The sequence below is a fragment of the Apodemus sylvaticus genome, chromosome 4 (genome assembly GCF_947179515.1).
Source record: "Apodemus sylvaticus chromosome 4, mApoSyl1.1, whole genome shotgun sequence".
Lineage (NCBI taxonomy): Eukaryota > Metazoa > Chordata > Mammalia > Rodentia > Muridae > Apodemus > Apodemus sylvaticus.
Window position 1 is genome coordinate 35,619,056 of NC_067475.1, and position 15,206 is coordinate 35,634,261.

The following is a 15,206-nucleotide window of genomic DNA, read 5'->3' on the forward strand; positions in this document are numbered from 1 at the left end:
AATAAAGTCTTTTAAGGTATTAAATGTCTCCTTTGAACAAGTATACTCAGCATGTGTCTATCGTTTAATGAAAACTTTGTTGAATCTAAAATTAATGGTAGAGTAGATGTTTTTTTCATAACAAACAGGCATGAAACTCTTAGCAGGGAGGTGATGGGCTTGCTCAGCTTTGTGGTGGCTTGAAGTGGCAGGAAGTCAGTATTAGGGCTAGCGTTTATCCTCTATGCAACTTGTGGGGCTTGAGAATTAATCCCTCCCTCCAGCCAAACAAATATTTCAATTTGTGGTTAAAGAAATCCAACATTCCAGTACTGGGTGTGATGCATGTTCTAGATTCTTGGATAATCGATGTTAGGTACAATTGAGTTCACTGGAGCCTCATTGTGATATTTTAAATACCAAGTTTGAAAAACTAGATGTTTAAGAAACTATTTATTCTTTTTAATAAGAACTTTAATATCTGTAATCCCCAAATCTCTTCAAGCCATTCAGGCACAAATTCAAATATGTGCCTAAATCCTCAGGCCCCATAAACTGAAGAGAGGAGAGGTCTTAGCCCTAATGCACGGGACATGCCACTTCAAGTAACTATAAAAACAGAATAAGCCCCTTACCTCATTGTCAGGGGCATGCCAAGTGTGTACGGGGCTAGACACATAAAACCAAAGCACAGCCATAGTCAAGTTTATCTGTGAAGAGCAGCCTGCCCACAGCTCCTTCTTTCTGATCCTGTTGAGGTTGAGTAAGAATAAAGGCCGGGGTTAGACAATAGAAAGTACACAGTCTAGTGTGTAGGTCAGTCTCTTCAAAGTAGGGTGAAAAGATCAGAATTCTCATCAGTGAAGGTGACAACACTCAGTTCCTTACACTTCTTGAAGCCCCTTTATTGGCTAGCATTATAAAGGTTTTGGAGATTTCCTTCTTGGTGGTCACCTGTTATTGATGTCACCTTGCACATTAGCTCCTTGCCCTTAAAAACCCACTCTTATAATAATTGGCACATAGAAGAAATGCACTTTAAAGCCAAAGAATCAGTCTGATATATTCACATTTGGAAATGTTATTTTATACGTTTCTGCTATAGTGTTGGCCAGTGTGTCACTCTCACACTGTGATCAGAGCCTAGAACTGCCACTGTTTATTATCTAGTCATTCCAAACAGTTAGTGAAGAGTTAACTATTTTATAGTGAATTGTAAACAATTTCTAAGACTAAAAAACTTTCTAGGGTTCTTTAAATTTACTGATACATTCAGTACAGATTTGCTCTATTTCAAATGAAATTTTCTGTATTGCTGTAAATACCTACACTAAAGCAATTTATAGAATCTATTATCCTACCCTCTGTTCTTAGGTAATGTATTTGGTAAGTCATTAGCATCAGAGGAATAATGAAACACTGATGTTGAACCCAGGCACAAACTGTGCCACAGGACAGAATGTATAAAGAGAAACCTTACCCATTTGCTGCAGAATTTATTACTGAACTACTCCCCCAGAACCCAAACGACTATATAATTTCTTTAAACCACAATAACTAGTCTTCGAACTTTGAAATTTGCAAAGGAAAGGAGTTCAAATGCAGCTTCCTCTCCATCACACAGACCAAGAATAGCACATGTTCACCTCCCACTGCAGGGTTGCCCTCAAATGCCCTCACAGAGACAGCGCAGTGTGGATGCTTCTGGCCCGAAGTGCACTTCTTTTACAGTGTTCTGAAAAGGCCTGGTTTACCCGAAGTGTACCTGCAGACTGCTGACAGCTGATGAACCACCCCTCCCTGCTCCCTCTCCCCCGCCCTCCACCCCCCCCCCCATATTTATCTATTTGGTGCCAGACTAGTCTGTGTTTTAACTTCCCGGTTCACTATTAACTGTGCCTGTGAGTCTGCTAGAATGTTCTCAGGAGTCACTTGCTCTATGAAGATGGATCATTTTCTTGTCTCAGTGCTGGACAGTCCGGAAGACCTGGAAAAGAAACGAATCTGCCGCATCATCACTCGTGACTTCCCACAGTACTTTGCGGTGGTGTCTCGCATCAAACAGGACAGCAACCTGATTGGCCCCGAGGGTGGAGTGCTGAGCAGCACTGTGGTGTCACAGGTGCAAGCTGTCTTCCCAGAGGGAGCACTCACCAAGCGCATCCGAGTCGGTCTACAGGTAAGACCACGTAGGCTACGGATGACACTGGGGGGGGGGGGGCGGGTATTACCGTTGTTATAATTAGCTTTTCCAATGAGAGTTGCAATGACACCTAAATAAAATTTTCCTGAGTGAACAAAGGCTAACAGATGAGATAACTAAGCTAGTGCAGGAGCTTGTTCCTAAGTCTGACTACCTGAGTTGGATTCCAGAAACTCGTATGGTGGAAGGTGAGACCTTCCTCAGGATGTCTTCTGATCTGCATATTTATACTGTAGCATGCACACATCCACACACACACACATCTAGCACACAATAGATAGATAGATAATGATAAACTATATATATATAATTTATTTATATATAATTTTTAAAAAATTATATATATATATATATACATATATATATATATAATTCAGCCATTAGAAACAATGAATTCATGAAATTCTTAGGCAAATGGATGGGGCTGGAGAACATCATACTAAGTGAGGTAACCCAGACTCAAAAGATCAATCATGGTATGCACTCACTAATAAGTGGATATTATCCTGGAAAACTGGAATACCCAAAACATAATCCACACATCAAATGAGGTACAAGAAGAACGGAGGAGTGGCCCCTGGTTCTGGAAAGACTCAGTGTAGCAGTATTCGGCAAAACCAGAACGGGGAAGTGTGAAGGGATGGATGGGAGAATAGGAGGAGGGAAGGGGGCTGATGTGACTTTCGGGGAGTGGGGGACCAGAAAAGGGGAAATCATTTGAAACGTAAATAAAAAATATATCGAATGAAATTTTAAAAAAAGATAAAAAATTATATATTTAAATAAAAATTTAATATAGATTTAATAATATATAATAAATGTAATAAATATGCTTACATATTTATTATAAACAATATATAGTGATATAGTATATTTTAATTTATAATATAAATATATAATATATTTAAAAATTTTAAGATAAATTATATATATAATATGCATATATTTCTTAATAGCACTAAACTTAGAGCTGCCACTTTCGAAATCCACCAAACTCATTTGTGAGAAACAAAAACAAGGTTTGTCTGGATATGACAGATATTTGACCTTAAGTGTAGTGCTATAAATAGCTAATGATTTTTTTCCTACCTCGATAGGCTCAACCCATGCACAGCGAGCTGGTGAAGAAGATCCTGGGTAACAAAGCGACCTTCAGCCCAATCGTCACCTTGGAACCCAGGAGAAGAAAATTCCACAAGCCGATCACTATGACTATCCCAGTCCCCAAAGCTTCAAGCGATGTTATGCTCAATGGTTTTGGGGGAGATGCGCCAACCTTAAGATTACTGTGCAGCATAACGGGTAAGTCATATATGACTATATTGTAGAAAATTCTAGAAGAAGATACTTAACAATAGTGAAAACCTAACTTACTTTTGCCATAGGTAGCTGTGGAAGTTGAGAATATCGGTGATATTTGTAATCCTAGTATTTGGAAGGCTGAGGCAGAAGGATTGTGAGTTCAAGAACTGTCTGCACAATATGAAAAGGCCCTGTATCAAAAAGCTGTGGGGTTAAATACATCAATTTAGGAAAAGGATTTTTCAATTAACTAGATGAACAAAAGGTGAAAAAAATGAGGTTTTCACCAAACAATGTTTCAATATCAAAGTATTATATATTTATATATGGAGTCATTTTTAAAGTAAATGTTTTTAATTTTACTTTTTAACCCACTGAGGTATTCGTGCCTCCCATATGTGCGTCGTATGATGCCGTCCACCGGATCCTCCTGGTCTATGCAGGAAATTTCCTGGGTGATCTTGTGCAGGCAAGCCGGTCCTGTGAGTTGGCCCATCCAACAGCCCATGTGCAGCTGCAGCATCTCACCGCACTCCTTCTCATCCTCCGGCCCTTACTCTGTGTCCTCTCTCTTCTGCAATATTCCCTGAGCCCCAAGGCGGGGCAGGATTACAGATGTCCCACCTACTCTGGTGGGAACAACAGGCCGATTGCTTCTTCTCAGCACTGGAACAGCATGTCTGCATTAACCACTCCCTCTATCTATCAGGAGCTTCTCTGACCAAGGCTCACATCTACGGATATAAACATAAACATGTACAAGGCAGCTTGACAATATGACCATTTAGCAGAGCATTATTTTTCCCTAGCCATAGATTATTTTTTTACCATGTTTAGGGTTCTATACCTGAATGTCCCTTGTGGACCAGGCCTCATAGCTAACCAGGTGAGCAGTTGGTTACCCCCATACATAGTCCAGGTGCTGTTGCACTAATGGGGACATCTTGTAGCCTACAGGGTCCAACATTGGAAAAAGCCATTGATTTTTTTTTTTATCCCAGAAGACTATATAGGAGACCAAAGACAGAATGCCTAACACACAGATATTTAAATAATTTCCTTTAAATGCAGTTATCTTGAGATGGTGTCTGCTTTTTTTAAGTGTCATTTCTTAGTATGTAGTTTTTATTTATAATTTTTTGATATTTGATTTGTGATATTTTGTACTCTTTCATTTTAATTTTATTAATTAATTAATGTATGTATGTATGTGGTGCTGGCAATCGAACCTGGGACATGTTGTTTGCTAAGCAAGGCAAGTGGCTTACTATGAGCTATATATCCTCAGCCCCAAAAGTTGTTTTGTTTAGGTTTGGTTTGGTTGTGTACTGAGGATTGAACACAGGGATACACACACACTAAGCAAATGCTCTACCCACTAACCTGGATCCTGGCTCATTTTATTTTCCTCGTGTCCTTTTGTGGAGTGGAGGGTCTACACAGGTGAACAGTCAGAAGCACAGAGACTTTATTTACAATCCAGTGTCTCTAATTTTGCCCAATAATACTTCCCTATCGCACTTTTTCAGGTGGAACTACGCCTGCCCAGTGGGAAGACATCACAGGAACCACGCCGCTAACATTTGTCAATGAGTGTGTTTCCTTTACAACCAACGTGTCTGCCAGGTATGCATGTGCAGCACAGAAAAACCCATTCACTGTATTTCTTTCTTCCTTCTCAAAATCACCTTTTCTTGTTGTTGTTTGATATTGTTTCTTAATGCTTTCAAAGTGATTCAATTTTAATTAGATTTAATTTTAAGTAAGCTCTATAGTTGCTTTGACATGAAGAATAATAGTACAGTAGCCAAGTCCTGACAATCAGATTAGAATCTATGGAAAAATAATTGTCTGTCTGCTTTGACTCTATAATTCTACATTAGCTTTGGCAGTCACAGCTGATATTTCCAATTCCCAAGGAATGAGAAATTTCCTGTTATCAACAAAACAGCCTGAGAGTTACTCTTTGAATAGAATACCAAAATATCCAGTTCAGTGTATCTTGCTTAGAAGCTAAAGAGTTAGTGTGTTATATACCCTAACACATTTGCATGTTACACATCTTTAAGAGGCTGGAGGGATCTTTTGGTTATTTCTTTTATAGGCCATAACTGAAATTTAATCTTAGTTTCCATTCAAATTGTCTTTAAGTAAACACTTTTAAATTTCTAGTTGGTTTAATTTAGTCTCAGTGACTGGCTAATTCCTTGGATAATGAAGCACTGAGAAAATGATGTTGAAACCTTCAGAAGGTTAAATGAATACGAGAGGAATCAAGGAAAATAATTTTCTACATCATCGTGTCTGAAACTGAGCTTTTAAGTACCAAAGAGTTGTTTTATTTTTCTATTTATTTATTTTTTAATTTAGTTATTTATTTTATTACCAAAGAATTCAAAAGCAGTCAATATGTATGTCAAGAGACTGGTTATAAAGAACACAAAAGGAGAAACACAACTAGAATATTTAATTCAATCTTTTTGTTTTGTTTTTCTTTGCTTTGATAGGGGTATAGCTTCTTTTTTATTATAATTTTTTATTTTCTATATTCTATGTTTACATTCCAAATGATTTTCCCTTTCCCGGTTCCCCCCTTGCCATAAGTTCCTTTTTTCCCTCTGCCCATTCTCCTATCAATGCCCTCCTACTTCTCTGTCCTGGTGCTCCCCTACAATGCTGGAACAAGCCTTTTCAGGACCAGGGACCTCTCCTTCCTTCTTCTTGGGAGTCATTTGATATGTGAATTGTGTCTTGCGTATTCAGAGTTTCTGAGCTAATATCCACTTATCAGTGACTGTATTCCATGTGTGTTATTTTGTGATTGGGTTACCTCACTTAGGATGATATTTTCCAGATCCAACCATTTGCCTAATAATTTCATCAATTCATTGTTTTTAATTGCTGAGTAGTATTTTATTGTGTAAATATACCACATTTTCTGTATCCATTCCTCCATTGAGGGACATCTGGGTTCTTTCCAGCTTCTGGCTATTATAAATAGGGCTGCTGTGAACATAGTAGAACATGTGTCCTTATTGCATGTTGGGGAATCCTCTGGGTATACGCCCAGGAGTGGTATTGCAGGGTCCTCCAGAAGTGTCATGCCCAGGTTTCTGAGGAACCACCAGACTGATTTCCAGAGTGGTTGTACCAACTTGCATTCCCACCAGCAGTGGAGGAGTGTTCCTCTTTCTCCACATTCTCGCCAACACCTACCCTCTCTTGAGATTTTAATCTTAGCCATAGGGGTATAGTCTCTATTGGATGTATTTATCATGCATGGTAGTATGTTACATAAGGACTTCTTCTTGTTGTTGTAACTGTATATTGTTCACGGAGCATACTCATAGTTGATCTTAAAACATGTGTCAAGTATCTCTCTTTCTCAGCACCTTCAGACCTCCTGTCTGTCCTGCTGCCTTCCTTGCCATTTCTGCCTCTGTTTCACTTTTCTCAGCCTCTGCTCATCATTCCATCCCCCATGTCCTTCCTTTTCAAGAAACATTTGATGACAATATTGATCGTATCGAAGAAATTGATCTGTTTTCAAGTTGCACACTGTAAACTTTAGGTAACTCGTTTTCTTTCCTTTTGTAGGTTCTGGCTGATAGACTGTCGGCAGATTCAGGAGTCTGTTGCCTTTGCATCACAAGTGTATAGAGAAATTATCTGTGTACCATATATGGCCAAATTTGTAGTGTTTGCCAAGTCACATGACCCAATTGAAGCCAGGTTGCGATGCTTCTGTATGACAGATGACAAAGTAGACAAGACCCTGGAACAACAAGAAAACTTCTCTGAGGTGGCCCGGAGCAGGGATGTGGAGGTAGGAATGTTGTATTATGTGGCTTCACTATCAGGTCACTTGTAATCCAGTTATCATAGGAAGAAGGTTTGCTTAACAGAAATGAAGACTAGTCTACATTTCTATCAGTTGAAGGCCAATTTCCACAATCTGAATTTTTTGACAATTTAGATCATAAATGGATGGTCTCTGTGTATTTAGATAAATTCCTATAAAATGTACTTTTATTTAAAAATTATTTTTATTGAAATAAAAACTCTTAGTTATTGATAAACTCAGGGTATGTAGGTGACTATGAGTTTGTTATAACTATAGCAGCTTAGATGTTTTATTTTCCTGAATTTTCTTTTAAAGTACTTCCTTTTGTTTAAGTGTTAGTCCATATAAAACATTTTTACATTGATTTTTTTTGGGTAAGAATTTACCATTATTATAGATGTTTATATGCTGACATCCTGTGTTCTGCCTCACTGTGATGTCAAATGTTAACCTGGATCAAAGTTTATATTTAGGTATAGACATATATGGGTCTTTGTGGGTATCATGATACACCATTAAAATGAGAAAATTTAATGTTACCATGCAACTAAAGATACTCAGGAACAAGAAAAAATGATGTCGTGTATATGACAGATGACAATTGGCAGTGTAAATATTGTCGTGTATATGTATTTTCAGAACTAAAGGTTCCAAGAACCCCTACTATTTTGCTTGTATAAATGACATAAAAGTGACTGTAGCTATCTTATTCCATGTTGGCTTTCATCTTCTCTTAGGTATTGGAAGGAAAACCTATTTATGTTGACTGTTTTGGCAACCTAGTACCGCTAACCAAGAGTGGCCAACATCATATATTCAGTTTTTTCGCCTTCAAAGAAAACAGACTTCCTCTCTTTGTTAAGGTAATACATACATAATAATCAAAACTAGAGCCTGGAGGTGGTGGAGCATGCCTTTAATCCCAGTACATGGGAGGCAGAAGCAGGTGGATTTCTGAGTTCAAGGCCAGCCTGGTCTACAGAGTGAGTTCCAGGACAGCCAGGGCTACACAGAGAAACCCTGTCTAGAAAATACAAAAAAAAAAAAAAAAAAAAAAAAAAAAAAAAATCAAAACTAGTTAGGCCTTTATTTAAGTACAAGGATTGTTTTCAGTTACTTTCATAATAAGAATATGTGCTTTTTCAAACATTTCCAGTGTTTAAAACATATTGAGAAGAGTTTACAAAAACACATTTATGTTTAAGTTTTGAAGTTCAAATTTAATCATAATTTTTAATGAGAGAACACATCTATGATGGGAATGAGAACAAACTAGGATCAATGTATTAAGTAGAACACTACCTACTGTTTTCCAGATTAGAAGGAAAATCATCTCTTGTGTGTGTGTGTGTGTGTGTGTGTGTGTGTGTGTATGAATAGGTATATGTGTGAATGTGCATGTATGTGTATGAGTATGTATGTGTGTGAGTGTGTTGATAGGAGCAAATTTAGAGTCTCACACCTATTTACTAATAGGCAATAACTCTGCTGGTGGCTTAAACTCCTAGCCCTCTTATTTCGTCACCACCATTACTTTCAGATGTCCACACTGAGATTTTAAAGTGTATGTGAAAGTAACTAATGTGGAGACCAAATGAGCACTGACAACTTCTTTTGTAATAATTTCTCGAAAGACCCAGAATATCATAGTACAAGGAGAAATTATTCTATTTAGAGCTATGGACTTGATATACTTTCATCAACTCAACTTTATAGAAAAATCAATATGAATAGCTCCACTTAGCAAAGAATACCCAGGAGCGTAAAAAATAGAAGTAAACAAGTGGCTATCAGGAGAAGGGGCTGGGGGAAGAGAAACTATTGCTTACTACACAGAGACTTTCAGTATGGGAACCAATTATGCAAGCAGATTGATGGTGGTAGTCATACAGCAAATCACATGTATTTGTGCCACAGAGTTATACACCTAAAGTGGTTAAAATGATGTTTCCCGTTACAAATACCACAGTTAAAATTGAGTGAAGTTCTGGTGATGCAATGAACTTGAACATGTTGTGCTAAATCAATAAAATACAAGGAAAATACTATGTGACTCCATTTTACAAATCCATGGAAACACAAACTTGTATGGAGATTGGCAGGGATGGGGAAGGGGAAAGAAATGTGTCCTGGGAACACTTTCTGTCTGGGTGGATAGGCAGCTCTAAAAAACGGTGCTGATTGTAGAACTTCATGAACGTGTTTTATGGTGCTTAAAAGTAGCAGAAATGTACAGTTTTATGTCAGGGATATTTTACCAGGTTTTTAAAAGGTGAATTAGTCCTGGAGACCTAATGAAACTGCAGTTGGTGATTATTTTGTATTTGAAATTCGCTGTGAGATCTAAAGGGACCTAGCGTCCTCACCTCAAACAAGTGGAGACTTTCATGTGAGGCAGCTCATATAAATTAGCAAGACTGTTGGCTTCATTTTACATTGTGTGCATATCAGACCATCCTGTTGTCTGCCTTAAAATATGTACAGTTCTTTCGTTCATACTTTAGAAAGGGAAAACTTCAGAAAGACATTTTCAAAGTGTTATTATAAATGATGTCATCAGAATAGAAAAGGGAAGAGCCTTGAGTCTTTGTGGAATTGGGGATTATATGACCCTCTGTAAATGTTACCCAGTTGGAATTATTTTCCCTCTAAACCACACCGATGTCAGATGTGAATGAAACATGTATGTCTTTCTCATTGAAGGTACGTGACACAACCCAGGAACCTTGCGGGCGCCTCTCATTTATGAAGGAACCCAAATCCACAAGAGGACTGGTGCATCAAGCTATCTGCAACTTAAACATCACTCTGCCGATTTATGCCAAGGTATTGTGAAGTCCACTGTTGTTTTCTCAGACAGCATCGAATTGGAGCTTCAGGTTCTTTATAAAAGACACAGAACACAAGTACATGTGCTAATCATTGTGGCATTTAATGCACTTTGATGGAAGCTTTTATTGCTATGTATTAGATATGGCAGAGAAAAATGAGTCTAAGTTTTAATGCTTTTTGAATTAAATTTTAAAGAAAAAAGTAACTGGCCCTGTCCTCATTCTTGTTTCTACGAGCCTTCCTGAGGTCACGTGATGCATTGCCTCCCCCCAGGATGTTAGTGTGTTGGCTTCTGCTTACCCACTCTGAGTGGTCGTATAGGTTCAGAGCAAACTCCTTGTATTTTATCTTTTTCTGAAGTAATTACCTGCTCATCTCATAGCCTGTCCTGATTTAATAATTGAAGAATTTTAAATTGACTTTCTAGTTAATTTAACATGATTGGTATAAAAATGTCCCCTTGAAAGGGGTACGTTTGATGCACTAATTTATTAATTCCTAACCCAACTGTGCCTACTATTACTTTTTCCCCAATTTTTTCTCATGACAGAATTGCTCTGCTACTATGATTGTATCGAAGGAGGCAACTCAGATGATGTGGGAAATCTTATTTTCGAAAGCTTTTGTTTTTCTTTAAACTAATGCCATTTTAATATAGCCAGACGCAGAGGGTAGTCAGTGCATAGCTACTACAATTGCTCAGTTTGTTCTGCACTTGGGGAAGGAGTGAGTAGTGGGTGCTGACTTGAAAGGGAAGCAGGCAAATACTTAAAACTTTCGATCCCAAGTTGACAGAACCAAGAACTCTCTATATCACTTTTACTCCATCATAGTTGCTTCAGTGTATTATTGGTTTACTCATTTTTTGAAATATACATCAGTTGTATAGAGGAAGGATACTAGCATGTGTTTACTGCTGACACTTCTTAGTAATTAAAAAAAGCAATTGAATATCTATTTTCATGTATTATATGCATGGTGTGTCACAATTGGAATGTAGCAATAGATAGATCAACCAAAAACACCTGATCTAATTGCAATTCTGTGGCACAAAGGCACTTTGGTGTTGTCATCTCTAGAGGCAGAATGGTAGCTTTGACTCACAGGAGTGATATACAGGACTCCAATATGAGTGTGAGTGTGAGTGTGCTTTAACTGGTCGCAGTGAACTATCCACATGCTATGAAAAAAAAAAACATCTACTTTATATTTTTTGAGACAAGATATAGCACAGAGAGCTGTTAATGCTGGGATGTTCAGTGATGGCTTTCTATTTAATAACTCAAGATGAAGAGCATAAAATGCCTAACATTGCATATCTAAGATATGCTTGAGAATTTAGTAGCTTTTTATTATAATAAAACCTGTGTGGTACCTGAATGGTGGTTGACATTTTCTGTCAGTATCCCTGGTAACTGGGATAGCATCACTATGATTTCTGTAGATCAATTCCAGCAGACACATTAAATATCAAGCCTTGAGACTGTCAATGACCTCAGGTCAGAAATTAACATATCCATCTTTTTCAATGTATAAAATTTGATTAGTCTTCTTTAATTGTTTGTCTTCTATAAACTATTTAAGAAAGCAGTCTGAGTTTACCCTGTGCCTGCTTGATGCTTGGAGGTGGAATGTATTTACTCTTTTTTTCTAAATGTTTTTTTTTCCTTCTCCCATCTTTTTCATCTTTGATGGCATCTTTGGCATCAAGGAATCGGAGTCAGATCAAGAGCAGGAGGAAGAGGTAATTTTACAACAGCAACACTTGTTCCTGCTATGTCATTGCTGGTACCACTAAGAGCATGTGGTTGGCCTCTGACTTTGGAGAAGTAGACAGTGATTCTTAGCAAGTAGATGAGCAGAATTTTAGACAACCTTTCCGAGCCTATGGTTTTTCATCTGGTGAATGGTGTTCAGAAAATCACAGTTCCCTTATTTATTTTAGCCCCTTATGCAATGGTGTATTTCTCTACAACTCCTAAAAATACAAATGCATTATCTGAGAGACACTCAAAGGTGAGTCTGAGGATGTCTGAAGATCATGGTGATCACACACACACACTGATTTGCTTCATAGGTCTCATAGCCTCATTGCACATCACAGGGTGTGCCTGTGATGGTGAAATCACACTGACGCTTGCTAGGGCGTGTGCTGAGGAACTGTGGGATCTTGAATCTTCTTAGCTCCAATTTACAACATGCAGATTTGCTTATGCATAGCTCATATAAATGAAAGTTAGTAACTTTTAGGACTATCATATGGTCCTAAACACCAAGATTGAGAATCACCGTGACTAACCAACTTTCAGGAGCACATAGTCTTAATTATTAGAGTCCAGGATTATGATATAAATATATACTATTAATCGACATTCCTCATAAAATATATTTGCAAAGCATAGTGCTCCACACACCTCACTAGCACAGGTTTCTCTCCTATCTTCTGTGCAAAGTTACATTCAGATACAAGACACAAATTCTAAAGTGGGAGCCTTAGACAAAGTAGCTATCTGGTCATATCCACTTCAATTTTTAAAGCAAATGTGTGCTTACCTCCTTTTTAATATTATATTATTATATGTTAATATTATAACAGAAATGAAAGAACTCATTGGAAATCTCTTTATATTTATCCATTATTATAGGCACTTAAGATTCCAAAACTAATTGTCATTAGTGCATACGTTTTTAATATACTATTCTTTTTAAATGTTATGCTAATGCATCTGAAATATAAAAATGCAAAGAAAAATATAATAACCCTTCTCTGTCCACCATTCTGAAATGCATGGCCTTAGTTCATATGACTGCCCCCAACCCCCTTTCTGTCATAGGAAGCAATAGAACAGATGTGAGATGGCCGTCTCTCACACAAACCATCAAAAGATGCTTGACTGGTCACTGATTCCCTGTGTGTGCGTCACTGTGACACACTCAGTTTCCTTCCTGAGCTCAGTGATTCTGTCACCCTAGCCCTTAAACTAGGAAGCCAACTTTGCTGTGTTCACAAACTAATTCCATCAGATACATTTTTTTCTCCTGTGAAATACTTCCAGGAGGTTTCTCGACTTCCTAAAGGACATAGTTGAGAACTCTGGGGACAGTGTTTACTGTTGCTCCAAAATGATATCTGTACAATGCACCGCCCAGCATGCTTTGCCGTATATTTTCTCTATTAAGTTGGCACTTATAGCTTAAGATTGACTTCACGTCCTTCCTGACCTTTTTCCTACTGTGCATTTCTCATGCCAGACACAGATGGGGTCATCTCTTCTCAGGAATAACATATGCTTTCTGTAGTATCTAAAAGCGATGTGTGAATGTGTTTATTCATATATACAAACCTTAGCTGATGTCACTCTTGGGTGTTCTTGTTATACACATAAGGACTCTGAGTGCAGAGCTGCTGTGTAACCACTGAATTTGTGTATGTTTTCTTTCAGATCGGTGTGACGTCAGAAAAAAGTAAGATTTTAAAAAAAAAATTGAGTTTGTTTGAAAGCTGGCTATATTGAAGAGAAGCATGAATTAAGATGCAAGCTAATTGCCATTACTAACCACTGTAATAATTACATTTGTATATAATTCTTATTAATCATTAATATAAATTTATAAAAGCAGCTTGGCCAGTTAAATCATAATAGACCTAATCTGTGAGCTAATGAGCAATAATGCAGTGATTATTCATCTAAGCATTCACTTTCTTTTGACATCCCTGTAACTCCTGGCATTGCTGTCAAGCCTGTTTAGAAAGCTACCCTACCGTTTTGTCCTTTTGTTAGCTTAACACTGCCACCTCATTATTTTTTAAGCACCAACATGACAGTATTACTTTTTACATCAATCTACAGTGACCACTGTAGAGTGCCTTTTCTTTGGAAGGGCGTGCTTAACAAAAGTAATACTGTCTAATAGTTCTTAGCTGAAGCTCACTCCTCAACACACCTTACCATCCCTTCTACTCTTACTGTGGTGAAGTATACCTGAACCCTTTAGGTGAGACCTAACAGAATTTTGTGAAAATTTCAAAAGAAAGAAAATTAAAAAGGCAAGATTGCAAAAATTAAAGTATCCCACATAAAACTACTGACCACAATGTGTCCTTGTGTGGCTATGTCTAAATAACAATTTGAAATCCTCAACAAAATTTAGTGCAGTAACCAGACCTGATGTGAGCCTATTCCCTGTTACTCTCTGGCTTCTTATGTAGAAATTCAAGTTGAATTTTATAAATTTTTCCTTTGAGTTATTCCTTCAACTCTTGAGAAAAACATTCTAACCTTTACTTTGATTAATTATTAACATTTATTGTGCTTCATCATATCTCAGGGTAACGTCCTCAATGGAAGAACATAGAGAGAGCTCTGTGTCATCATCATTCTGCCCTGATTGTATTAGTTACTGATCTGCCGCTGAGATAAAACACCATGGCCAAAGCAACTTACAGAAGGAAGATTTTATGTGGGGCTCAGGGTTCCACATGGTTAGAGTCTATGGCGGCAGAGCAGAGCTAGTAAAGTGGCTGACTGTTGGAATCTGGAAACTTCAAAGCCTGCCTGCCTCTCCTGACACTCTTCCTCCCGCAAGACCACACCTCCTAAGCCTCACAAAACAGCCACCAACTAGGGACCAAGTATTAAAATGCCCCAGATTTATGGGAGCTAGAACACATTTAAACACCATACTGATGACCTATTATTTTGAAGTCTTGCATATTGTAGCTTACTGCTGTCCTGTTGGGATGGCTTTAACTGAGGCTTAGCCTTATGATTCAATCTATCTTTAATTCATTCAAGATGAAACTGAGATGCTGATGTCTTCAATAATTTGTATGACTAAATAAATCAACATTAACATAAATTTATTTAATATACTTTATATATAAATTACACACACACACACACACACACTGTCCTCTGAACAAATACAAAATCTGTCCAGAGGTGGCCCTTTTATTTATGATGCATATTATTGTTGCTTTCGTTGACTTTTTTTTAGTGATTTTTGTCTCTCCTTCTTTCTTCTTTAGGGCTATTGTGTTGACTT

General features: G+C 37.6%; 1 protein-coding gene across 2 annotated transcripts in view; it reads left to right on the forward strand.

The window, feature by feature from the left end:
- The window catches only part of Ank2 (ankyrin 2), a 203,055-nt gene that overhangs the window by 161,503 nt on the left and 26,346 nt on the right, over positions 1–15,206 (forward strand). For both annotated transcript variants that reach the window (XM_052179290.1, XM_052179289.1), the window contains 8 exons: positions 1,947–2,158; positions 3,280–3,484; positions 5,014–5,110; positions 7,082–7,310; positions 8,066–8,191; positions 10,032–10,154; positions 11,872–11,904; positions 13,604–13,625. In XM_052179290.1, coding sequence (XP_052035250.1) covers positions 1,947–2,158; positions 3,280–3,484; positions 5,014–5,110; positions 7,082–7,310; positions 8,066–8,191; positions 10,032–10,154; positions 11,872–11,904; positions 13,604–13,625 — 1,047 coding nt within the window. The remainder of the gene's footprint in view (positions 1–1,946; positions 2,159–3,279; positions 3,485–5,013; positions 5,111–7,081; positions 7,311–8,065; positions 8,192–10,031; positions 10,155–11,871; positions 11,905–13,603; positions 13,626–15,206) is intronic.